At 43.3% G+C, this 27,115-nt stretch overlaps 2 protein-coding genes and 2 long non-coding RNA genes across 10 annotated transcripts in view; 2 read left to right on the top strand and 2 right to left on the bottom strand.

Annotated features, from left to right (window-relative positions):
* The window catches only part of ZNF385B (zinc finger protein 385B), a 199,396-nt gene extending 182,826 nt beyond the window's left edge, over window positions 1-16,570 (bottom strand). For 3 of the 4 annotated variants that reach the window (XM_081930106.1, XM_081930108.1, XM_081930109.1), the window contains exon 1: window positions 6,620-6,700. In XM_081930106.1, the coding sequence (XP_081786232.1) occupies window positions 6,620-6,689 (70 nt within the window). In that variant the 5' untranslated portion in view covers window positions 6,690-6,700. Of the gene's footprint in view, window positions 1-6,619; window positions 6,701-16,465 lie in introns of those variants that run through there. The other variant, XM_081930107.1, reaches the window with a different exon arrangement.
* Window positions 1-21,237, top strand: part of LOC309363438 — a 111,031-nt gene extending 89,794 nt beyond the window's left edge. The window contains exons 2-3 of the long non-coding RNA XR_014165348.1: window positions 19,510-20,677; window positions 20,813-21,237. This is a non-coding gene — a long non-coding RNA (uncharacterized lncRNA). The remainder of the gene's footprint in view (window positions 1-19,509; window positions 20,678-20,812) is intronic.
* A 1,030-nt stretch (window positions 21,238-22,267) lies between these two features.
* Window positions 22,268-27,115, bottom strand: part of CWC22 (CWC22 spliceosome associated protein homolog) — a 43,891-nt gene continuing 39,043 nt past the window's right edge. For all 4 annotated transcript variants that reach the window (XM_081915220.1, XM_081915217.1, XM_081915218.1 and 1 more), the window contains exon 20: window positions 22,268-23,046. In XM_081915220.1, the coding sequence (XP_081771346.1) occupies window positions 22,511-23,046 (536 nt within the window). In that variant the 3' untranslated portion in view covers window positions 22,268-22,510. The remainder of the gene's footprint in view (window positions 23,047-27,115) is intronic.
* Window positions 23,883-27,115, top strand: part of LOC309363683 — a 365,021-nt gene continuing 361,788 nt past the window's right edge. Inside the window, exon 1 of the long non-coding RNA XR_014165537.1 lies at window positions 23,883-24,038. This is a non-coding gene — a long non-coding RNA (uncharacterized lncRNA). The remainder of the gene's footprint in view (window positions 24,039-27,115) is intronic.

Raw genomic sequence — 27,115 nt, 5'->3', positions numbered from 1 at the left:
ATAACATATAATCTGGTGCATAGTCTTCAGCAAGGTATTTCACGTGGGCTTTGTACACACTCTAACTTTAAAGCACATTCCAAACACATTCTTTCCCCAAAAAAGAATTCTGGGCTCTGCAATTTACCCCTCACAGTTACAATTCACAGTAACCCTTAACAAACTGCGGTGCCCAGAATACTTTGAGGGAAAGAATGTGGCTCAAATGTGCTTCATAGGTTTGGTGTGTACATTTGTAATCAGGTACTTTGTAACAGATAGTAGCAATGGGTGATTATAATAATAATATAATAATAATTTATTATTTGTACCCCGCCCATCTGTCTGGGTTTTCTCAGCCACTCTGGGTGGCTTCCAACAAGAGATTAAAATTAAATATCTGTCCCACAGGAACTGACCTGTTACTTTACTTAGTACAGCGGTACCTCGGTTTACGAACTTAATTCGTTCCTGAAGTCTGTTCTTAAACCAAATCCGTTCTTAAACCGAGGCGCGCTTTCCCTAATGAGGCCTCCTGCCGCCAGTGCCCTTCCACCGTTCGTAGACTGAGGTAAAGTTCACAAATCGGAACACTACTTCTGGTTTTGCGGAGTTCATAAACCTAATAGTTCATAAACAGGACTGTTTGTAAACTGAGGTACCACTGTACTAATGCAAAACTGTACTAATGCACTGTACTAATGCAAAACTTGGAGACCAGCTGAAGATTTTGAGAGAGAGAGCATCAATATGCTGATGACCCTCAGATCTACACCACACCCACAACACTTTGGGAGCAGCAGTGCCAATCTGGAATCAACGTCTGATTGCAATACTTAAATAGATGAAGGTAGCAAATAAAAGCTTTTGTGCATCGTAGGTGTAACTATGGCATGTTACAGAACTGTAGGAACTTTTCAGTGTTTAAAGTTGAATACACACTATGAGTGATCCATAAGCTGTGAAGAGGAGCCATAGCCTTGGATAACAGTGTTTTTTCTTCTTCTACTCCCTCTTGCTGAATAAGCAAACAGAACCCTACACCCAAGCTACATGAAGGATCATCTGCTCCCTCATGTACCTATCCAAACTGGAGATGTGAAGGTCGGGGGAAGACGAGGAAGAAACCTGGAAAACTGGGGGGGGGTACATCACCCCCATTTATCCGTTTTTCTCCTGGGCATCTCTAATCCTCTGAGACTCTGAGATCACTGCTGGAGTCCCTGCTCTGAGCATGCATGTCAGGTGAGGTGATATGGGTAGATCCTGGGGAAAGGGTTTTCATATGCGTAATGACACCCCATGTATCTTCTTCTTCTTTGGCAATCATCTGTAGCCGAGTAAGATTGTCTTCCAAAACAGGGTTTTAACAGTGGGTCTGTAAGTGACTGTGGAGGCCAGTTCTGGATCCACATGTCCTTCCAAAGTGGGGACATAGCTTTCCAGGCAGGAATTGATCATGGTGAGGGTTTGCCAAGTATGCTTCCTCTTAGTGTGTTTCTCCCTTTCGTCCTGAGCTCGAGTGTCTTCAAAGCCCATGACACCTTTGGTAAAGGCTGCTCTCCAACTGGAGTGTTTGCAGGCCAGTGTTTCCAGGCAGGAATTGATCATGGTGAGGGTTTGCCAAGTATGCTTCCTCTTAGCGTGTTTCTCCCTTTCGTCCTGAGCTCGAGTGTCTTCAAAGCCCATGACACCTTTGGTAAAGGCTGCTCTCCAACTGGAGTGCTTGCAGGCCAGTGTTTCCCAGTTGTCAGTGTTTATACTACATTTTTTAAAGAAATGCCTTGAGAGAGTCTTTAAACCTCCTTTGTTGACCACCAACATTACGTTTTCCATTTTTAAGTTTGAAATAGAGTAGTTGCTTTGGAAGACGATAATCAGGCATCCGCACAAGTATAGTGTGTCCTCTGAAAGTGGCTCTTTATACTCTTCTCAGTGCCAGGTGAAAATCTCTGCCTCTCCCCCCACAAAAAACCCCAGCTTTTTGGACCTTAACCAACTGACTATAGACCTGCCGTGTACTTTATTATGCCAACTTACTTGCTGTTACTGAAATTTTATGTTGCTTTTTATTGCTTTATTGGTTGTTGTTATTATTATACCTTAATGTTTTATTGTTGCAAGCCTTCCAGAGAACACTGTTACTGAGCAGCACACAAAATGTTGTAAATAAATAAATTCGTTTAGTTATGAGCAAGTATAAACCTGCCCCTCCTTTAGCTATTGTCAAACTGCTCTTACCATCTCCAACATTATGTTTTCACTGGACATCCAGTACAAGAGAGATGAAAGCTTTTTTATTATCTAATTCTCTGCATCTGCGGAGAGAGGCGCTAGGGTTTCTGGCAGTTATAAGGGCTTTGCAGTTGTCACCGACGTTTTTGTAGCCTCAACTATTTACTGTAGTGAGCTGCTCCATTTGGGTTGCCACTGAAAAGAACCCAGCAATGTCACTTAGAGAATGCAAAACACAATTCACTTCAATGTGCATCTATTCAAATTACCATTTTATTTTATTTTTGCAAAATAAAGCTCTTTATAGCCTCCACCCACTCTTCAGGAAAACGTTCAATTCTCAATAGTTTAGTTTATATATTACTCTGGATCTGTGTCTTTTTAAGGAATGTTTTATGCCTTCTTGCATATTGTTAGCCACCTTCAATCATAAGAAAAAAGGGGGTTCAGCACAATCTTCAATATGCTTCTCAGTGTATGTCAACCACAATACACCATTATTTGATTTTACTGTTAAAATCTCAATAGCAAATTATTGCATTCCTTAGAATGCTTAAGAAAAATATAGGAGATGCAGCTTTATCAACGGTAGACCTGTTCGCTTAAAACGGAAGAAAGCTCACTAGTCGAGTTAAATGCATCCTGCCTGCAAGGTGCCACAGAAGTACAAGGGAACTTAAGCATGAAAATGATGCTGAGACTGTGACACCTTTCTTTTCTTCTGAATAAATAACGCTGGCCTGATCTTTGCAACTTAACTAGAGTATGTTAGGGATAACCTTCTACTGAACTTCCGTACCCAATTACATGCTGGCACCAGCTAAGTTCTCAAAGATGAAGAGCCTCACCTGCTTTGTAAAGTAGACTCAGATAAAACCGATGCTAGGCAAAACTGCATTACGGAATCAGACCTTATAATCTTTAAAACGGCACAATTCCTGGTCAATTTGCTGACTGAAAAGCTGCGGCATTGATAGGAAATCCTTGAAACGCCTTAGGAGAGATGAATTCTCATGCAGTGTGTTTGTGTGTGTATTTCTCTCCCTTCTAAAACTTTGCTTAAGTCATCTACCACAGCATCTCTCAGGCCGTTTTCATTATTTGCCTTCATTAGTCATGGGAAATGGAAAAGAAGGGTAGGAAATAAATGTGCGTAAAACTGTTAAAATTAGAGGGGGGAAGAGAGAGAGAGTTTGGAACTAAAAGGACATAAAGTGCCTATGAGTCAATATATTCCTTTTATTCTCAGGGAGAAAGGGTGCAAACAGCAAATGATATATTTATATTCAAGAAGTGAACATTTATTTTCAGAAACTATCCTGCTTGTTATGGTACTTTTAAATATATGCAAGTGAGGAAGCAAAACAAAATGCTGCTCGAGGGGAAAAACCTTTGAAGCTGTTAGCTGGCCTGATCAGCAGCTTCAAAGCCACCCCTTCTCAGGCAGGGCGGTTGCCCATAGTAGGAAAGTCACACCACTTGAGGAGAGATTATTGTTCCTGTGTCCTTTCCTTCCTTCTTTCCCTTTGCTTTCTTCCAAGCAACTGCACACATGGGCTCTCTCTCTCTCTCTCTTTTCCCCTGTGTTGGGGTTTTTGCCCTGCAATTTTAATTTTAAATGTTTATGTAATTGTGTACATGTCAGGGCTTTCCTGAACCTGATGATACCTCTCTCTTGTGCTTAGATGGATCTGTTTGGTTGACATCAGCTTTGGCCCTCCGGATGTTGCTGAACTACAGGTCTGAATCAGTCCCAGCAAGCATGGCTAATGGCCAGGGATGAGGAGAGTTGGATAGAAGGTAGAATAATAGAATTGGAAGGGACCGCAAGCATCATCTAGTCCAACGCCCTGCAATGCAGGAATCTCACCCAACGTGGGGCTCAAACCCATGATGCTGAGATTAAGAGTCTCATGCTCCAACAACTGAGCTATCCTCTGGTTTTGTTGTTCAGCAATTGGTGGAGGACCAAAGTTTCCCCACACCTGGTCTAATTAATGAACAGCACTCACTCCTGAAAAATAGATGGGAATGATAGCTAAACTACCTATCTCTGATAAGAGAATGCACAGGAGAGGATAGCAAATTGTTACCAACGGCAGGTCAACACCACCTTAATATCTGAAATATTTAAAACATTTGAAATATTTATTCCCTACCCACACTAAAGGCAAGACACTTTTATGTTTAATAACTCAACAAGGTACATGGTCTAGTCAGACAACCCACTTGACCTCCATAGTTACTATCATATCAGTACACTTTTTCAACTCAATTTTCCCATTTCTTCAATCTAATAATATAGCTATCTGGAAAATGTAAACATTAATGTTGTCTGACCTTGCACCATAGGCATGAAATGCTTGCTATCAGCATAACTGTGTGAATTCATACATTTTACCTTTTTAAATTTGGAGAGTCCTACTAAACAGCTGTGTAAAGTCCCCATATATTTCTAACAAAGTTATTTCCTCGCACCCTTTGAAACGGGAATTTGCATTTTATGAGAACAAAAATCACTGTAATCTATCCAGGACATTGATGGTACAGCTATTGCTAAGCAAACAACCTTTCCACAATTGCATGATTACACCGGCCAAAGACTAGGAGATGGGCATTATGTTAGAGACCCTCTCCTCATTAATTTACAGCTCTGAAGGAGTTCTATTAACTAAAAGGGAGAAGCTCGTGTACTCTTTCTTTGAGCAATTAACTAAAGTGGAGTCCGGAAGACCATGTGTTGCAATTGCTTACTAGCCAGATGTTTCCTAAGCAGGGATCCAGGGACAGCATGCTGTACTACCTTTTATCCAATTATTTGAGCTTCTCGCCAGAGCATTCCCTTCTAGTCCTGGAGCCCTCACACTGGGAGTGCTGCGTTTCCCAATGTTATCTCACCTCCAAATCAACACGCACCTGATATGCAAACACCTTATGCTAAACATTGCATTTTATAAACCAAGTCAGTGTAGCTAAATCAGTAATGATGTTTGCCATGAGTGCATGTATCTTACAATCCTGATAACAGCAGCTCACTATTTTATTCTTCGTTTTTTATTTATAAGCCATGAGACATCAAAGAGAAAGTTAAAATAAAAATGCATCAGTTTCAGCAAGAGATAAACATTTCTAAATTTATCCTGAACTTATTTTGTCAACAGCTGGCTGCCTTCCCATGTTCCCTCTATTGAATTGATTATAAGGTTACAAATCCTCCATAACCTTCAGACTTTTCTTGACAACACAGCTAGGGTGGCTGGTGGGAAATAACTTTTTGTTGTTGTTGCTGCTGGCATCAATTGCGAATTAGTGCATCTTGGTAGATGAGAAGGCACTATTGCGGAATAATCCTGCACAGAGCTTGCTGCTGCATCGGCTGTTTCTGAAATCTCTTATGCTCATAGACATTTAAAAAAAAACTTATTGAAAGCATAATAAACAGCAACAAGCTTCCACTTTTTGATTTGTTCCCTTACTGAGAGCCACGTGTTTTCCTCCTCCAGAGAAAGCGCACTTGGTAGCAAGATATCACATTCTTCTTTACCATTATGCCCCTTGAAATCGACAGCTAAAGCACAAGGCAGGGCCGGCCCACCCATGAGGCAAGGTGAGACAAACGCCTCAGGCAGCAGGGTCAACCAGGGCAGCAGATCCTGCTGTCAATCTCTTCACCCAACACACACTACCTTGTTCCTGATGTAGATCTTCCCTGACCCCTTCTTTACTGGCGGGGAGGGGGTGCCATTTGGGGGTCCGCCTCAGGTGCCAAAATGTCTTGGACCAGCCCTGGCATCAAGAACTATAGCCTGTGGTCCGGCAACTACGTGCACCTTCCTCTCTGCGAAAGCTTCAAACCTCAAACACACACACACATCTCTGCTCTGTAATTAGATCATCAAGGATGATTCCTCAAAGTAGGCTAATTCCTCATTTACGAAGGAAATTCCTCCTTCCAAGAACAACCAGAGCTTTAAAAAAAAAAAAGCGCTAGGAGTCAAGTGAGGCTAAGAGGACTGCCAAAAGGAACTCTCTCCTTCAACATGAAAACCAAAGTCTACAAGAAACCTCTAAGCAAAGATTTCTCTCTCTCTTTTGTAAACCAAACACACACACACACACTTTTCTCCCCATGGGTGTGGCCAGGGGGCAGCTGCCTCTCCAAAAAATCAAGCAAATAAATAAAAATAGTTAACTAAAAGTAGAATTTGTAGAAAGATTTTGACAGGTTTTTTCTGACCACTCGGGGTCAAAAGGAAGTAATTTTAAACAACTGTTGTCGAGACCTTTCCTTCCCAATCGGCTAGGCAGAGCCAGACAGAGGAAGATGACAGGTGGGTGTCCTGCCCCCCCCCACGCCCATATAAATCCCATGCTTCTTCAGTTTATCCCCCTTCAGTTCTCCTACCTTTCAGCGACACACCCGTGGGCTCTGCAAACCTGACACGGTTTGCAGACACTGACCTATTTAGAGACATGAGAAATGATGAACTCCGCGCCCGCCTGAAACAAGCGAGGGGGAGATAACACGGGGGGGGGGGAGAGAGAGAGAGAAAGAGGCAGAGATGCGGGGGACGCGGGAATTCCCCCCCCCCCGAGTCCAAGAAGAGAGGAAGAAGCGGCTCTTACGCTTTTGCCCGACGCAGCCAAAAGTTTCCGAGGAAAGGCAGAGCGCCCGGCGCTGAGAGGTACGAAGAAGGCGCGCCCAGGCGCCCCCACACTGCACTGACCTGGCGCCGCCGGTGCCTCTTTGCCGTCTCTTCCCCTCACACTCCGCCCCGGGATGCAGCTTGCTCGCTCGCTCGCTCGCTCTCCGGCTGCCTGGAGGAGCAGCAGCTGGGCGCCCTTCGCGCAGCCTCGCCAGCGGACAAATCACCGCCTGGGTTGGCGCGCGGCTCGGTGGGCTAGCCTCGCTTTCGCGCCGCTGGGACGGACAGAGGAGAGGGCAGGGGGTGGGTTGGGGGTTTTTTTGGGGGTTCGCCTCCCGCCTGTCCTCGAAGGCAAAGCAAGCAAGCAGGCGAAAGAGGCACCATTCCCAACCGCGGCTCTTCCTCCCCTCAGCGCGTCAAAGTTGAGGCGAGCAGATTCTGCCAGGTGCGCTCCCGCCTGCCCAGCCCCTCTTACCTCGACCAGGCGCTGCTGCCCGTTTCCGCAGCCGGTCCGCATGTGTGAGTGTGAGGGCGCGTGAGCTCTTTGGCGCGCGGAGGGTCGGGGTGGGGGAGCGCGCGCGCGCGGAGCTGCCCGTCCCAACAGCAAGCCGCCAGCCCCAACCTCGGAGGGGAAGACGGCGGCGGCAGCAGCAGCGCGCCGGCTTGGTCCCCGCCAAGCGCATGCGCCCGCCACAGGCTGGGCCCGCGAACGACCCTCGCCAAGCAGGTGAGGGGAGAAGGCGCGCGCGCGCAGGGGAGGCGGAATGTAGACGGGAGGCGGGTGGGAAAGGGAAGCCCCACCTTTGCCACCGTCTTGCGTTCCTGAAGACGCTGAGTGAGTGAGTGAGCCCTTCTGCAACTTTTCCTCCTGCTGCACCTGTTCCAAGAGGGCTCCACGGTGCCCCAAAGCTGCGCGGGACTCTTCTCTTCTGGTTCTCAGGGTAATACCGTCGCTTCCAGCTGCCTTTGAAATACACCCTGCGCCCCTGCCCCATAGGAGCCAACTCCCAGGGAAGGAGGTCCCTTCTTTTCTCCATGGGACGCAGCTCCCCCCCCCAAATCAAGTAAATAAATAAAAATACTTAACTAACTGACCAACTGCGTCGCAGTTCTGCACTCCTAAAATAAATCCTGGCTATGCCCATGGCTCCCCCAATAAAATATTTGAAGGGGCTGCCCCCCAAGTTGGTGGGCATTGCCATTCAAATGGTGTGTGTGTGTGAATTATGTGGTGTTAATTATGTGGGGTGGTCTTTACCTGGCCCCCCCCCAATGTTTTATTCAAGTTGGCACCGCTGCCCCATCACATTTGACGGAGGATAATAAATCAGTTTATTGTCAATCAGTTATGGGTTCGTGAAGTGAACGAAAATGAGCAAAGTGAGGTGCCGCCAGGGGCATGCATGCTGTGACACGCTGCCCTCTGCAGCCAATGAACTGCTGTGTACCTGCTTTGCCCTTAAAACGCATTTGAAAGGGGCGGTCGCTGCAGCAGGGCTAACTGCATCAGAGCGTTGTACGATTATGCTCAACTTGCCACAGAGACAACAACATTTGTAGGAAGTCCAGTGCTATTTTTTCTAGAAAAAGAGGTGCCGGAACTCAACATAGTCACCCTCCTCGTTCTCTTATAACGGCAATGGCGCCCACCTGAGAGGTGCCAGAACTGTGTTCCTGTAATTTCCCCCAGAAAAAAAGCCCGGGTAGGAACTAAAGCTTACATAGGTTCTTCTGGCAATAACTCTGCCACACAACAACCATGTGCAATTGACAATACGGCCATAGCATCTAGGGACTGAAGCTGTCAATCGATAAACAGCAATGGTCAAGTAAACTCCATGATGTCATCTAGTGCTGGCTCCAGGATTTGGGGAGCTCTCAGGCATGGCATCACCACCCCTACTTGGAAGAGATGGGACATGCAAACTGATAATTCTCTTAGGCTGCCTCTGATCTTCTTTGACATTGTGTAAACTGGAACTGCTAGGGGCAGTAAGTCTTCTGTTGATTTGAGGGCCACCCTTGGAAATCAATGCTGATGTCAGTGCATGTATCCTTTGGGCATGCACACGCACCCTGGCAGCTAGAAATAAGCCACAGATGGCACTGCAGGTAGGAGACCTGTACGGAAAATTCAGAGGTGTACCAGAAGAGAGGTTGAAATTTCATAGTGGGAATAAAATGCATAAAACACTGCCCAAACTTTGCATCTATGAAGTTGTGAGTTAGTGTCTCCACAAGGCACCATTCCATGTGCCTTTGGGGGGCCCTGCTGGTAACAGTAAGTTTACATGGAAAAAGAGAAGCACAGCAAGACCAGAACCCAAAATTATGATTTTGTAGAGTTGTAGAGTTGGAAGGCACCCTGAGAGTCATCTGGTCCTAACCCCTGCAATGCAGGAATCTTGCCCACAGCTGTCCCTGGGTGGGCATGAACCACCAGCCTTCTGGTTAACAGCCAGACACACTGACCCATTGCACCGCAGTACATTAACTTGAGCTCTCACTCTACAGAACTACTCTGTAGCAACATAGCTACAGGAGCAGACTAAATGAAGACCTGTGATGGAATCCCTCCATCACCAAAGTCCCCATTCCCAAGGTATGTCCCTTGTTCACTGCACATGGGATCAAAGTGATGTAGCCCCATGCCACATGTGTTGATAGTTGAGATGCATGCACCCTGCTAAGCTTATATAGCCTAGTGGTGTACAGTGCTTGGCTTCAAAATTACCCAGAAGCCTGCCTTCCACTCATGTTGAACTCTTCCAGTGAAGTTACAGGTAGGTAGCCGTGTTGGTCTGCCATAGTCAAAACAAAATTTAAAAATTCCTTCCAGTAGTACCTTAGAGACCAACTAAGTATCTGAAGAAGTGTGCATGCACACGTAAGCTCATATCAATAACAAACTTAGTTGGTCTCTAAGGTGCTACTAGAAGGATTTTTTTTATTTTGTTTCTTCCAGTGAAATGCACCAGTTGGGTAAAAGATTCATGCATTACAGAGAGTTAGGTGTTTTTATTATATTTTTAAGATATGCTGTAAGCCGCCCAGAGTGGCTGGGGAAACTCAGCCAGATGGGCAGGGTATAACAACAACAACAACAACAACAACAACAACAACAAGATGATCCTCATAGTCCCTTCCAACAATATGATTCTATGAACTTCCAATGTGCTTAATTTGAGTTGGATCTTGCACACTGTGTGCAGAGCTTTGGGTCACTATTGCAGTATTTATAAGTTCTCTCAAACAAATCCAAAGCAAGTAATTTGAGAAGCAAGCGTGCCTGACTGTTTTAAACCAATAGTGGTAGTAGAAGAGAGTATTAGCATAGTTTGTTTTTTTACAGTAAAGTGGTGCACATCCAAGGCAAATGTTGGAGCAGCTGCTTCAAAGATTACTCAGAATAAGAGAGAGAAAATACACTGTTTTCATACATTTTGTTTCTCCTGGCAAAGCTAGAGATTGTGCACTGGAGCAACTACTGTCAACTTTTTCTGATGCTTCTAAGAATTCTTTTGCCAAAATACTCCCCAGACTAGTGCTTAAAAATAATGCCTGACTGAAATAACCTTGCACCAAAAATACTGCAGCCCAGCTCTATGTATGTTTACTGCAACATCCTCAGGAAATCACTGAGGATCAGGGCAATACAAAATTGTTCATCATAAAAGCTTATGCACCCCAGCACTTTTATCTACCTTCATCCCCTCCACTTTAATTGAAATCATTTGCGTCACACCTATGGTCTGTTCATAAAGAGCTGCTCCACTAACAGATTATTTGCAAGGTGTGACATGTTGCACCAGCACCATGCTACAAAACCGATTGCTGCTCTAGCCCTACAGAGAGGTTGACACCGGGGACTCATCTATACAGCAGCAAATAAAACATTTTAAGTGTGTTTTAAGTGCATTATACACATGTGACGCTAGATGGCAGTGGTGAGCTTAATGGCAAATTCTCTCTCTCTCTCTCTGGGGTAGACACCTAAGGCCCAGGGGCTGGATGTGGCCCAATCGCCTTCTCAATCCGCCCGCGGATGGTCCAGGAATCAGTGTGTTTTTACATGAGTAGAATGTGTCCCTTTATTTAAAATTCATCTCTGTGTTGTTTGTGGGGCCTGCTTGGTGTTTTTACATGAGTAAAATGTGTGCTTTTATTTAAAATGCATCTCTGGGTTATTTGTGGGGCATAGGAATTTGTTCATTCCCCCCCCCTTCAAAATATAGTCTGGCCCCCTACATGGTCTGAGGGACGGTGGACCGGCCCCCTGCTGACAAAGGTTGCTGACCCCTACTCTCTCTATATATAAACACTTTTTTAAAAAGTATTTTAACAGCATTTTTTAATATGTGTCTAGATTCCACCTGCGAGTGTCCTTCTTTTATATAGACACTTGTATAAATCTTAGTTGCAAGAGTGCAAGACTCCCTGGTTTTGGAATGCAACGTGAGAAGGCCAAACTAGCACGAACTCTTTCATTGCTGAGATAACTGGGGGGGGGGGCAGGGGGAGCAGGGATGATTGGGTTCTTGGATTTATTTCTATTATATATTTTGTGGTTTTATCTTGTGAAGCGCCCTGAGACTTGCAGATACAGGATGGTATACAAACAAACAAACATATAATAATAACTGGTGAAGGCCAGGGTTCTTAATGGGTGATGGATGGTTTCTGTTTTTAGTATTGTTTGGGTTTTTTGCATGTTATTTTTATATACCATTTATGTGGTTAGAGGTTGTCTTAGTGCTAGCTTGGTTTCGTTGTTATGTTTTGATAATTATTTTTTTAAATGATAGCAATGCAGTCCTCTTCAGATGTGTCTTATAGAGTAACCAGCATACACATATTTTGTTTTCATTTAATTACATAGTTTATTAAAACCCCAGGTTTGTCCCTAACATTTACTCAGAGTAAATACATTGAAATTAATGGACCTAAGTATGTCAGTGCTATTATCTTCAATGGGTTTATTCCAAGTAAAAGCTGGTTTGATGCAACCCCAATATCACCTTCTTCCTTGACCTTTAAAGCCCTAAACGGCCTTGGCCCAGTATACCTGAAGGAGTGTCTCCACCCCCATCGTTCAGCCCGGACACTGAGGTCCAGCTCTGAGGGCCTTCTGGCGGTTCCCTCACTGCGAGAAGCCAAGTTACAGGGAACCAGGCAGAGTGCCTTCTCAGTAGTGGCACCCGCCCTGTGGAACGCCCTCCCATCAGATGTCATAGAGAACAACAACTACCAGACTTTTAGAAGACATCTGAAGGGCAGCCCTATTTAGGGAAGCTTTTAATGTTTGATGCATTACTGTATTTTAATATTTTGTTGGAAGCTGCCCAGAGTGGCTGGGGAAGCCCAGCCAGATGGGCGCAGTATAAATAATAAATTATCATTACTATTATTATTCCCACATTTAACTTTTTACGACTCTTCAAAGTACTGCTAGTTTCCTGGCTGTATACATTCACCTGGCTGTTTTGTAACCCATGCTTCATTCCAGTTCTGAAGCCAAATTACACTCACAGAAAAGGAAGTACTGTATTAAGGATTGGGGGGGGGGGGAGAAAGTGAGAGAAACTAATTTTCACAAGTGTGCCCTTGGAAGCAAAGTCAGAGAGGACTGTGCTTGAGCAAAGCCCAGAGTGGAAGACAATCAGAGGCTGAATTGAAATCAGACGAGTCACACAAATATTTAGGCCGTCTAGGGAATGTGATTCTAAATGGCAGAGACAGAAGTACCATGCTTAATCCATTTTTTGTTGCTGCTCGGCAGCGGAAAAGAAAAACACTTTAGCACTGATTGGATAACACTTCCATTGTACAGTACTTCAATCTCTGCTCTTGGAAGATGGTAGTTCTCTTTAATAGCATGGGGGTGTGTGGGGGGGAAATCACATCACATGCTGTTTACAGTTCCGCGTGTACCTATGACAAAAACCCCTCTCGCTTAAAGTTTATGGTGAAATATTTCTGGTCTTTGGCCTCTTCCTAATTGAGATACAGTCGTCTTCACCTATTATCTCCACCAACAGATGAAGTAATTGTGTTGTGGAAGATAGGCTGTCGGTTCAGGACTGCGGGAGACAAATCCCCATTTAACCATAAAGCAAACTGATGGCCTTGCCCACATCACTAGTTTTGTGCACACACCATGCTTTTAAACATATGACTTCCTGGGAGCTGTAGTTTGCTTAGGGTGGGGACAGCTGCAGCTCTGTGGGGAGTAAAATACAGTTTCCAGGATTCTTTGTGGAAATCAACATTCTTTAAATGTGCAATGTGTAAACAGCCAGTGGCTCCAACTCTCTGGGAGTAAGCCCTATGGAGTTCAAAGGGACCGACTTCCACATTCCAGCACTGGGTGAAATTTCACACACTTCAGTTAAGCATGTACTTTGCTGCTCCAAAGCTGTAGGAGTTGTACCACTCACTCTGACCACTGGATGGAGATTTTAATTACCGTATATACCCGAGTATAAGCCAACCCAAATATAAGCCGAGGCACCTAATTTTAGCACAAAAAACTGGGAAAACTTATTGACTCGAATATAAGCCAGTTCACCACACCACAAACCTGGTGGTGGTGGCAGTGGCGGAGGAAGAACAAGCAGCCCAAAAGGGCTGCTTTCGGGCTGCTCGTTCCTCCGCCGACGACAGCGGCAAAGGTATCTATGTAAAAAATAATACTGTAGTTATCTGGCCATTTACTGATTCTCTTTTTCATAAAGGGCTACTCCTGCTATTCCATCCGTCGCCACCTCCCACACTGCATATGTGTGTGTTGGGTGGGAAAGGTCTAAAGCAGGGAGCTTGCTCTGAAACACACAGAGTATCGTGTGATTTAGAATCTGGGACACTTAGAGGGCTCTGAATTGTGCAGGGAACCCATGTAGATAGAACAGGCTGGTCTCTTCAAACCTATCCCCAGCGGTTTTAGATGATGGGCAGAATGGGGCCAGCTTGAGACATGCTGGGCGCCTCCCAGCCTGTCCACATGTTGGGATGCAATCGTGAACAAGTCTAAAGGTAGCTTAGAATATTGATTCAAACAGAATCGTTTATACATTTGTGTCCTGAATTGCATTCCCACTGAGAAAATGCTTGTTATTGCCATTACATTGCATTATATATATAATTCAAAATATATATGCAATACTTTTTGTTCCTATATGATAACACCCCTGCTGTACAATATTATTACTGTAACACATTCATTAATATAACATGGGTTGTATCTGAAAGTTTAATGCATTATAAAGCATTTTTTTGCTAGAATCTACATTGCACTTCAATCCTACTAACTGTTCACATTTGTCTCCATCGATACACTGCATTATTACTGCAGGCTGAAGAGTCATCAGAATTGTTCACGTATAACACTAAGTCAAACCAAGACTTAGCATAAAAGAGCAAACATGTGGGCCCCTAGAGAGATTGCAGCCACTTTGCTCTCTGCTCCAGTTATGCTATGCTGAGCTAACCCATGGTTTGGCTTAGCATGCCATCTAAATCCAGGCTACTTGGTTTAGCTCTCACAAACAAACAAACAAACAAACTACAAGCTATAAAACGTCGAACAAACCTTTGCTACAGGATGTGGTTTGTCTGGAGCGAGATAAACCAGGTTTATTCATTAAACTAGGACCATACACTAAGCCAAACCATGGCTTGGCTTAGCAAAGCACAGCAGCAGAACAAGGAAGGACCAAAGTAGCTGTAACCTTTTCTTCAAGAGCCTGTGTTTTGCTTGCTCCATAACCCAAACAAGCGTTTTGTGCAAACCAGGCCACTGATTGTACATTGGAAGTTAAAGATCGGATTAGTTATACAAGGTATTCTGAATATCAATTCCTAGGCATATACTGTTTACTTCCGCCATTCAAAAATACTTTGCATTCACACTGAGCCATCCAGTCACACATACCTGCATCTCAAGTAAAGCGGTGGAAGTTAATTCCACAGTTAAGCACGGAAGATCGCAACCTTCCACGCAGGTACCTAGGAGTACACCACACTGAACTCAGGAGGACGAATTTGTAGGTAAGCATGCATAGGATCGCACTGTAAGGCATTAGATCTATATACCCTTACTTGGAAGTAAATGTCATTGAACAATGTGGGTTGGATTGCATGCCCTATTGCTTAATACAGCCTCCAAATGTTCTCAGCTCACTGACATGAATAACTCAGCTACACATTGTTCAGGGAAACAGTGTTCTGCATCACAGTCATATTTTGCTCTATCTATCAAGTGTCTATATGTAGTGGGGCCCATGTGACCTTCAACACTCTTTTAGTTTTTGAATAGTATGCAGCAGTATCTGAGCTTGGCACTCTCATATTAAACATTTGTGCAAGCACATTGCTTTCTAACGTAATCGTTTTCTAACATAATGCTGGTGTAACAGTCAGCTTGTCACGCCCAGTGAAGGATTCACTACTGCAGCAAATGGAAGGAAAATTGGCTGTAGGTACGACACAAATGATTTCATCCAGGGTACTTCGGTTTAAACGCAGAGTTCCACTGAAGTCAATCCAATCCAAACCAATGCTGTAATAAACCCTTTTGCCTGTAAGCCCCACTGAACTCAATGGGATTTACTTCTGAGTAGGCACAAATAGGCCTGGACTGTAAATTAGTTTAAGTGTGCATTTAAATCATCAGGCCATGGCTCATGGCTAACTCGCTCCATTGATTTCAATGGGACCGACATTCAACCAACTCAGTTTGGATCTAACCCAACGTGACTGGTTAAGAATCCTTCATAAGTACATTTTTACAACTTGGTGTACTGCACTTGGCTGCACCTTATTTATCTTGGTTTTCCATTAGCAATGATTTTCGCTGCCATCTCCCAAGCAAGCAAAAGTATAACCGAATGAATGGTTTTCATGGAATAATTTAAAACTGGTTTTTATTGTAAAAGAAATAACAGGGATAGCATTTTAAAAAAACAGTTTTACTTTACACTACATCATTTGCACTCCTATGTGGAAGCAAACCCATTGAAAACACTGGGGCTTACTTCTGAGTAAGCATGCACAAAAGAGCACTGTTACGAGATTCATCTTGACATTGACAATTTCATTTTTTTTATGATGAACAAATTATCCTTAATCTAGTAATTTCCCATATGCAAAGGGGACACGTTCAGAACATCCATTTTAATGGAGGAGCCAGTTTTGTGCACACGGTGTGTGTGTGTGTACGCGCGCGCACACATGGTGTGTAATTGCTCCCTGCACTGAAATGGATGGGGATGCTCACTTGCAAAGGTCGTCTTGGATAACCTGTGCAACTGTGTAAAGGTAAAGGGACCCCTGACCATTAGGTCCAGTCGTGGCTGACTCTGGGGTTGCGGCGCTCATCTTGCTTTATTGGCCAAAGGAGCCGGCGTACAGCTTCCGGGTCCTGTGGCCAGCATGACTAAGCCGCTTCTGGCGAACCAGAGCAGCGCACAGAAACGCTGTTTACCTTCCCGCCGGAGCGGTTCCTATTTATCTACTTGCACTCTGACATGCTTTCGAACTGCTAGGTTGGCAGGAGCAGGGACCGAGGAACAGGAACTCACCCCGCTGTGGGGATTCAAACCACTGACCTTCTGATCGGCAAGTCCTAGGCTCTGTAAAAACAAGCTGATTCCTGGACCATCCACGGGCTGGATTTAGAAGGCAGTTGGGCCAGATCTGGCCCCCGGGCCTTAGTTTGCCTACCCATGCCGTAAAGCATGGGCTAGCTGATTTGATGTAAAATATCCTAACAAAGACCCCTGAAAGCATCTCAGTGACGTAACAGTGCATATTATCCTAGTTTCTAGTGGCGATCATTGACAAATGGCATACTCGATTCACAACTTTCTGATCTCCAGTACCCCACACCCACAGTAACCCACACAAGGGTGGTCAGTAAATAAAAGCTAAAGTAATTGGCTCATTGTTTTAGGAGAAATCTAGGTGGCTTCTCCATGGCTTACACAATTCCTCCTGTTGACTGAGCTTAATTGTAATGTTGACTTGTGCCAAGTACGTAAGTAAGCTTTAGCTATATATCTAATAGTAGTTAAGCACCTAAGAGGAATGGCACAGACCTTGGGATTACATTGCTAGTCACCCAAGCACATGGTGTACTTAAGCTCAAATGCTGCTTCTGCTGCTTCAAAAAAATAAAATATATTGTTACGGTCATACCTTGGATCCCAAACGCCCTGGAACTCGGATGTTGTCTCCCGAATACCACAAGTGATTGATCCAATTTGCAAACATTCTTTTGGAACCTGAACATCTGGCGGGGCTTCCACGGCTTCTGATTGGCTGCAGGGGCTGCCCTTGAAGCTGACCCAGAAACTCCAGCGGGTGCAGAATGCCGCGGCGAGGCTCCTTACGGGATCCTTGCCGTGGGATCACATTCATCCAGTGCTTCACCAACTGCACTGGCTTCCGGTGAAGTACAGGGTCAGGTTTAAGGTGCTGCTTTTGATCTTTAAAGTCCTTTGAGGCCTAGGACCCATGTAACTATGGGGCTGCCTCTCCTGGTATGCCCTTGGGGAGGGCAGGGTATAAATAAAATTTATTTATTTATTTTTAGGGGCTGCGACCTTATGCTTATAACGTGACTTACCCAGGAGCGTGGCCCGGAAGACGCATCCTGGTTTTGGTTGTAGGGGATGCCATTGGGGCTTAACTGATACAAGGTCTGCATGGCATCCATAGCCCTGACAACTTTAATTTTTAAAAACATAGCCCTGTAGCTGGGAAGCGAATGTTGAAAGTTTGAGCCAGAGTTAAAATGGATATTAATCTCGACTTTCAGGAAGGCAATGACTTAACAAAAGACTGCAGAGCTGACCTTGTAAACGGTCAACCAGGACACTCCATGCAGCTCACTTCAAGGCTTTCTGCGCTTACGTTTCTTCTACACAAACCTACAACCAATGCAATTATGGAAATAAGATCTGCTATAAATAGTGTGAAATTGAGAGCAGTTTAGATTATACAGGCCCGCAAAGCAAAGTAACCTCTACTTATAATTTTCTGCCCTTTCTACCCAAACCAGCTATTACCTCCACATTTGTAATCAAAGGGAAGGCAGATTGCAGAATGTGGCACACACTGCCACGGGTACGTGGTCGGCTCAGTCCCATCTTGACATGTGCACCCACCTGCAATTAGCTATAGCCTCAGATGACTCCTGAACAAGTTCCAAAGGCAGCAGGAGGTCAATGAGAGAAACGCAATGCTTTGCAATAGGAGGCCATGTTTCAAAGCCACAAACAGTGCAACCCCAAAAATGCTTCTACTCATCAGAAAGAATCATTGGTGATCAGTGGGAACTTACCCCAAGGTTGGCGGTTCGAATCCCGGTGACGGGGCGAGCTCCCGTTGCTCGGTCCCTGTTCCTGCCAACCTAGCAGTTCGAAAGCACGTCAAAGTGGAAGTAGATAAATAGGTACCGCTCCGGCGGGAAGGTAAACGGTGTTTCCGTGCACTGCTTTGGTTTGCCAGAAGCGGCTTAGTCATGCTGGCCACATGACCTGGAAGCTGTACGCCGGCTCCCTCGGCCAATAAAGCGAGATGAGTGCCGCAACCCCAGAGTCGGCCATGACTGGACCTAATGGTCAGGAGTCCCTTCACCTTTAGGCCTGTATAGCAGTGGCGAGGAATCTTTTTCTAGCCTCAGAGCCACACGGGGAACGTTTTGGGGCTGCATACCGAGGACGGGGGTGCACAAAAAGGGCAAAAGCGGGCAGAACAATGGATGCGGCTCTTAAATTTGTACAGGTTACCTTCTAGCCTTGCAAGAGTCGGGGGCAACAACACCCCCCCCTGCAAATATGTAAACTGAATTTTCAAAACTACACACTTGAAGAACCAATTGTGGCTGTGCATACTTTAAGATGGCTCACTGCCAAAATGATATACTTTTTACATCTACTGTTTTTCCGTGTATTAGACGAGGGTACTTTATTAAAAATCATGTTAAAAATCTTTGCTCGTCTTATACACCAGGTAGTGCTGAGGGGTGACGTGCAACTGCGATACCCCCCCCCCAAAAAAATCAACAACTCTGGGCAATTCTCCCTAAAAAAGCTTAACAATTCTTGGCAATCTCCTCCTATTTTCTTAATGCTGAGTCCCCCAAAATAGGGGGCGTCTTATACACAGGGGCGTGTTATACACGGGAAAATACGGTAATTCACACTGCATAATTAAAACAAGATGATGGTGATTATTATTTTACATTGTTACCGTGTTTAGCTGTACATTCATGCACTTTTAGTGCCCACTCTAGGAAATCTATTCAAGTGATACAACTAAGGCTGATGGTTAAAATGATTGTGACAGACGGGTTTCGTGTTTTCAGGCTTTAAATAGACATATTTCACCAATACACATAAATATATTTTGTTTTGATTAGTAGCTGGTAGATTATATACCAGATTAGGCAAGTGCCTTTGCTGCAGTTTTTGGCACCTCTTTAAAAGCTTTTAAACTAAGCCTATCCAAACACATATATTTGACAAGTATTTTAATATGCCATTCGATTTTTACAATGTGTATTTTTACAATGGGTTTTGTTAATATTCGGAGGGGTATTTAATTTGTTTTTAAAACATCTGATTTACAATTTAGAATTGTAGTGTAGGAAGGGTCGATAATTTTGACATATACAGTGGTACCTCGGGTTACATACGCTTCAGGTTACAGACTCCGCTAACCCAGAAATAGTACCTCAGGTTAAGAACTTTGCTTCAGGATGAGAACAGAAATCATGCTCTGGCGGCGCGGTGGCAGCAGGAAGCCCCATTAGCTAAAGTTGTGCTTCAGGTTAAGAACAGTTTCAGGTTAAGAACAGACCTCCAGAACGAATTAAGTACTTAACCTGAGGTACCACTGTACTTTATATGGACAGCTTAGAGGTTTTGATGATTAAGCATTATATAAATCCTATCAAAATACAATTATTCTGATAAACAAGCAAGATGTTCTAAGTCTGCTCATGTCCAGATTAGAGATTTTATTTAGGAAAATGAATTCCAAATCCGAAAACAGAAATAGGCACAGATAAAAAATTGGAATACCTGTTAAGACAGTGGCTGCACAGCCAGAACTGCAGATCGGAGGGCTTTCAGTTTTTCAGTTATTTAACAAGAAGCCTTCGTGGTCCCTGGAGTAAGTAATGGCTAACCGGTCTTGTGACAGCTGTTACTGAATCTTGGTCTGCATCAATTAAGGTGCATTAGATTCCCCCCTTTTTTTGCATCGCAGTGTCCAATACATTCTGTGAAAGAAGTCACACTGATTTCTGCCCCAGAGGGATAAGCTGTATTAGTCAGTTACAACGAAGAATATCTTAAATGGCACTTCTAAGGCTAAAAGAAACATTTACTTCATGGACTAGAGTGTTTCACCATGTCTGATGTAAAAAATGCTGTTCTCGTTTGGCAGACTGCGGGTGGAATTCAATACTGCGCTATGAGAAAACACTGCATCTGCACGAGCATTTCAGCTGGCCAGATGTGCACAGCGTCTGCTGATAAATTAGGTGAATCCCACCCTATAAATCTACAAGAAGAGGACAAAGAGGGAAGAGGGAAAAGAATAAATGGGAGTTTGCCATTCCATTCATTCAAGCGCTTCAGATCTGAGTTGTCCTAGCTGAAGTCAAGTTTTATATTTAATCACAACTTCATAATATGAGAATTTTGGCCAACAACTGGCATTATGGGGAAGTGGGAGAGAATTAAAAAAAGGTCAACTTGCAGTTTACACAGACAGGTGAACAATCTAAGGGACTTCTGGTCTGCCAATCAGTGTCGTAGCGTGGGTTATCAGCACCCGGGGCAAGGCAAGTAATTTGCGCCCCCTAACCCGTGGATTTCCCTAACCCCCAGATGTTGCGCCCGCCCCCCCCTGCACCCCCCACGCTACGCCACTGCTGCCAATAGCTGTTTTGATCCTTGTAGTCAGGAAAAAAACCCCAGAACAGTGCACAGAGGGGAGGAGGGTGGAATCGTTCTGTTTGGCAATCAGAAATGCTTGCTCTGATGGAAGGGTCAAAAGACAGCAATGTTGAATTCCTCCCAAATTGGCGGGAGAATTGATTCCCTCGCCCGATTCACATTTATGTTTGACGGAGATAGAACAATTTTCAAAGCCGCTTCACTTGTGCTACCCTCAGTGTTGGAAAAGCCGAAGTGATTGTTCATGTTTATTGGAGAAAAAAAAGTCAATTATTCAAAGAGATTATAGAACAATACCATTATCTATATGGCTGGTATCCAGAAAGTTTGCCATTATCTTTTAAGTATTTATTTCTGATTTTGATGCAAGTTGAAATGCTCATCAAAACCACATTTAAAAGGTTTTTATATATATATATAAAAGGGGGGGGGTTGTGATCTTAAAATCAGAAGAGAAAAAAAACCTGAGCATCATGTGAGCAAATACAATGGGATTTCTCCTGCCTCTCTGCATCACTCTCTCCCACCCCCCACTCCCCATATCTCTGGTTGGTCCATCAACCATCCTGAGCATATTCTTTGAGATTGCTGGGGGGAAGCAAAGAAAGAGGAAATCCATTGTACAATCAAGACACCAGATGATAATATTGAGCCTTGAATGAAAGTAATTCAAAATATCAACCGTGTCTCATTTTCCATAACTATACACTTTCCAGTGGTAGCGAAATAATACTTGAGAAATCCACATGCCATCTTCATATAAATCTCTCTGAACCCATGAATCCATTTTTTTTAACAAAAGAAACTAATAAACATCCAGCAATCTTTGGTTATTTTAGTCCTAATTCAAATGACATATCCAATCTTGCCCCAAATATGCTGAAAACATCTAAGACACTGTTCTGTTTCAACTAGGAGAGAACTCTGGTATTGGCACTCTCTGAACTACAGGTTTTTAAGATCTAAAGAAAAATAAAATAAAATGTTATCAGCTGTGTAGGCCAGCTTTTAAAAATTGTCATCTATTCTCAACTGCATTCCCAAGAACAGAACTTGATCCATTAACAGATTTTTAACATAGCTGATGCTTATTCCCTCCAGATCTGATGAAACCAAAGCCTCACATTAGTTTTCTGAACTTTTTTGAAGCTCTGAATGTGAACAATGTGGGATCATCAGGTGTAAACATACACAACTGAGTTCTGTAATGTCTAAATTCTAAGCAGCAGGTTGCAGTTTTCTCATCAAAACTAATAAAAAACTGCTATCAATGTTGTTCTGCAGTACAAACAAATACAGGGGATTTGTTATTTCTGACATGAAACCTTTTAACGTCTGTACCATAATTGGAAAATCACCTAAAGAACGAAAACTAAGGAATGTGTAGCACTTTTAAAGAACATAAATAAAATTTACAAACAAGTTTGTAAAGCACTAATATTTCAGTAAAACAAATTGCTTGACTGTTTTATTATCAAAATAAACTACATTTGATTGCTCCTGGAGTCAAAAACCTGTAAGCAGCGATCATAAAAAGATGGGTTACTGGAAACATTCAAAATTCCAATGATGTTTACAAGTACTTTGTACAAAAAGTCCTTTAAAGATGTTCCGTATGTTGCAAAAAATACAGCTTTCACCACAAGGCAGGAGTATTTGCATTTCAAAAGCAGTCTACTAGAGTCATTTGCGCCTATGTGGGGAATCGCCCCTGTGCTTTCGCCTGCCCTCCTCTCTCCTTGACTCTTTAAATTGGTCCGGATATTGCCTGGGCTCATCCATCCTGGGATTGGGATAGTTACGGGGTCTCTCTCTAGACTTTGATCTGTCTTTCCTCCGTCTGTGGAGTTCACCATCCTTATCACGGCGACTGTCCCTCCCTTCGTTATCAGAAAAAGAATTCTGCCTTTCGGCCCTCTTCTTCTTAGATTGGCTACTTTTGCTTTCCGAAGGCGTATTTCTTTCCTGATCCCTGTCCTTTCCACCGCAGTAGGTGTTCCTGTCAGCGGAATAATCTCTGTCATGGGAGAGTTTCTGTTGTGCATCATCTCTCCGACTTAAGTCTCTTGAATTCCTGTCAGCATTCCTCTCAGCACCGTTTTCCCTCTCAGGCTGCCTCTTCTCTTTTTTCCTCTCGAGCTGTTTCTTTCGACTTCCTTGCTTTCTCTTGGCATCTCTGTCCGATGCTTTCTTCTTCTGTGATTTCCGCTTTCTCACATCTGAAAGGATCATAAACAGAATTTACCCTTTTACTATATTCACATTCCTTTATTTGCACGTCAAAATATATTGGCTTCATTTAAAGAACCTACAGCAGGCTTCCTCAACCTTGGCCCTCCAGATGTTTCGAGACTACAATTCCCATCTTCCCCAACCACTGCTCCTTCTAGCTATGGATCATGGGAGTTGTAGGCCAAAAACATCTGGAGGGCCGAGGTTGAGGAAGCCTGACCTACAGTAAGGGGAAGGACCACCAATTCCCCACTGCAACAAAGACATTTAAGCCATTCTGGGGGGTCTCTCAACTCTCTGGAGCAAACTGAGCTGCAGACAGGAGGGAAATAAACCTAAATAGACAATAAGGAATATTTTCTTCTCATGCAGTGAGACCTTTCGATCCAAGCTACAGAAAATTTTACAGATACTTTGACAATCATATTATCAAGTTGTGCTCTGGGTACTGAGCTTGAGTTAGTAACTGTGGATGTGTTCATTTCCTTCTCTTTGCTGAAGGTTTTTCCAAAACTTGTGGGAGATATTTAGTTTGCTCTGTTATTTGGACAACCACTCAGAGAAAAAGAGAGAAAAATCTATGTAATGTCAACATTGCTCATACTACTATTTCCTACAGACTTTATTAGATTTTAAAAGTCAGGAAGGACAGTTCAATTCAGCTCCATTTTACTTTCCTCTCAAAATCCAGGGGACCAAATAATTTGGACTACTTAAAAATAATTTTATTCCCCATATGTGTACTGGCTTCATTTTTACATTTAGATCAGTAAACAGGTAGGGAAGAGGGGGAAAATATTTAACATGGGAACTGGAACTCTAGACCAGTGTTTCCCAACCTTGGGTCTCCAGATGTTTTTGGCCTACAACTCCCATCATCCCTAGCTAGCAAGACCAGTGGTCAGGGATGATGGGAATTGTAGTTCAAAAACAGCTGGAGGCCCAAGGTTGGGAAACACTGCTCTAGACCATGTAAAAAGTATCCTAGGAGACGCATATTCTTTACCTTTAATCAAGTTCTTAGTACTCAAGGTAACTTCCATGCTGCAACATGAGCGCTTGCATGTGCCCTAGACTAATGGATGTGCATGCAGTTCTTTCTTTGTACTATTTTAAGAATTTGCAACTAGAAATTGGGACTTAAAATATGAGCTGCCAAGGTATATTCACCATCAGCAATAATATGCTAAACAGACTCGCTGTTGGGACGAAAAGATGACTACACAGCACATCACTGAAAACTGACCGTACTTCTTCCTACTGCATGTATTGTACAACATGCTGACCAGATTCATCTTCCTGTCTTTAGGTAACAAGGAATTGGCTGATCTGGCTTCAGTGGCAAAAAAGCCCTCCTTGAAGTGGACAATTATGCCAAAATGTTAAGCCACCTGCCTTTGGAGGATCTGGAGTGGGGGAAAGGGGGAGCAGAAATGTCTCCTTATATCAGCAGAAAGAGTCTCACAATACTTTGGATCAAAACCACCTCTGTGATCCTTGCAACGAAGCAGTAAGGTATTGTTATCTCCCTATCACAGACATAACTTGCCTAGAATCATCCAGTGAGAAAGTTAAGATGTGAACTGGGCTTCCTATGCATATTCATAACTTCTATGATATACCAATAAAATGAGCACCTTCTGACCATAATGCTCTCAACACAGCAGCTTTAATGTTGTGTTGTGATATGATGAATTAAGTCAGTAACTGTCCCATGGTCTGACTTTTAACTGAAAGTTACAATGAAGTTTCGAAAGGGTGATGATCCTTCAGATTACAGTGGTACCTCGGGTTACATACACTTCAGGTTACATACGCTTCAGGTTACAGACTCCGCTAACCCAGAAATAGTACCCCAGGTTAAGAACTTTGCTTCAGGATGAGAACAGAAATTGTGCTCTGGCGGCGCGGCAGCAGCAGGAGGCCCCATTAGCTAAAGTGGTACCTCAGGTTAAGAACAGTTTCAGGTTAAGAACGGACCTCCAAAACGAATTAAATACGTAACCAGAGGTACCACTGTATATATTTTCAGTCGTCTGACCTCTCAAATTTAAGTCTTTGATTTTCTCTTGATTGTAGGACTGTAAGTTAATTTTAGTGCAGTTTTGTCCCTGCCCACCCAACCTTATGCTGGAGTACAAATTTAACATGCTGGGCATTTGGAGAAGTAATTCAATGTGGTTTGGAGACACTGGGATTTTAAAGGAGATACATCAAGGAAAGCCCAGTGGAAGGCATTTGTATAGAGGCATATAGCAAACTTCAGAATCTGTCAAAATATAAAGACCTGCATTCCCCTTTACAAAAAGATACAGTAGAGTAAAACCAATAAAGCTTTAGCACAATACTCAAGTTTTATAGTAGTATCTTCTTGAGTTTTCTGGTACAACCCTGAGGTCTGAATGTTGCTGAAAACAAAGTTTTGACTCCCACTACTTCTGCTAGATAGACATTCTAGATATCCTCTGCCAGACATTCTGGAAGCACTCCTCTAAAATAATGCAACATCTTCATTGTTGCAGAATTACACGACGATAAAAAGTACAATTTGAACAGCAGCAAACTAGCCTGAAGTTCACTTCACAAAACTTTGCAAGTAAAATAGAAGCTGACTCTTGCATCAAACAGTCTAAGTACCCCTGGCTTTTCATCATTTTGGCAATATTTCTGCTTGTGGTGTACAAAAAAAGAGAGAAATCATAACAATTCAGAGCATGCCGCTGAGACTATCAAATCATTTCATTAGGGTATCTTTTTTTCCCCTCCAATGGGAAAAAGGATAAAACAGTAGAATAGAACGTATTAAATTAAAACCGAACAGCAAAAAGAAAGAAGGCAAGCCCTGCGCACTCTAGCAGAATCCGTTAATTTGTCACCAAGGACCTCCCTGGTTCCCATCTTGCTGCAGCTGTCTATGCAGGAGCCATCTGGCTCTCTGCTGAAATGCCACTTCCCTGACCCCGCTTCCATTCTGCCTTCCTTTACTGCTCTGGTGTTACTGATGAGTTGCCTGGTAATAGCAATAAAAAGCAAACGCCGCAAATTACAGAGGGCTGCTTTTCATGCATTCATAACCTACACTGGGTTTTTGTGAATCAGAAGACTTCTGCTCTTAAAACCCACCGATAAATCTAATTTATTTTAAGTCAGCATGCTTCTTGCCTGCATAAGCTCATGCTGGGCGATCATCTGCTCTCACAGCTAACTGCGTGCGTGATCCAGACTGGGCTAGCAGGCATTATTGGGCTTAATAAGGTTCAATTATATAATTCATATCAACTAGTTGGAATGAAAAGTCAGTAAAAACACTCGCTCAAAAATACTAATTATAGAATGGAAGTTACTAGATATACTGTGCTGCTGTCAGCAAAAGTACCTTGGACCCAGAAAGAAAAACACAATACAAGCTGTTTTACGTTCAGTCATAATAATGGTAGAATGCTACCATAAATATTTTCTGCATCAGATACACATATCTCACACACATGTACACAGCAACAGAGAAAGAGCTGCTTATTGTTTGTTTAACTGACAAAACAGGCGGAGAAAATAACTTGTTTACACATCGGCACTGCCTAAGACAGGGAGAGAGGATTTAAAGGTGACCCTTTAGCTCCAAACACACCGTTGTTCACGTTGGTAGTTCAGTAGCTCACTGCTGAACAGCTTGACGTGAGTTCTTCTGCGTCACTATGATACGATGGCCATCAATAGGCTTGTTTGGCTGCCTATTACAAGGCACGACATGAGCCATTCTAATTATCCAGGTGCTCACATTTTGAAACCTTCAATTGTGCAAACGAGTCAGATCCGGTTTTTCTGCAGACTAGCCACTCACAAGTACGTTCAAGCTGAAATTCCAAACACACCTACTAGGGACTATGACCCATTTAAACAAAGCAGGGCTTACCTGGGGATAAAACTGTTTTTCCAAACAAGGAAAGGGCTAGTTATCAATATTTCTTTCTTTCTTTTTACCATGTATCCTTTTCACTTTCAAGCTAACAACTCCATGTGTAAATAATTATGAAAATAATGCATCATAAATCAGTCTCC

The sequence above is a fragment of the Podarcis melisellensis genome (assembly GCF_964234715.1).
Source record: "Podarcis melisellensis genome assembly, chromosome: 1".
Classification (NCBI taxonomy): Eukaryota; Metazoa; Chordata; class Lepidosauria; order Squamata; family Lacertidae; genus Podarcis; species Podarcis melisellensis.
Note: the sequence above shows the minus strand (reverse complement) of the source record. Positions and strands in the feature narration are given on the sequence as shown.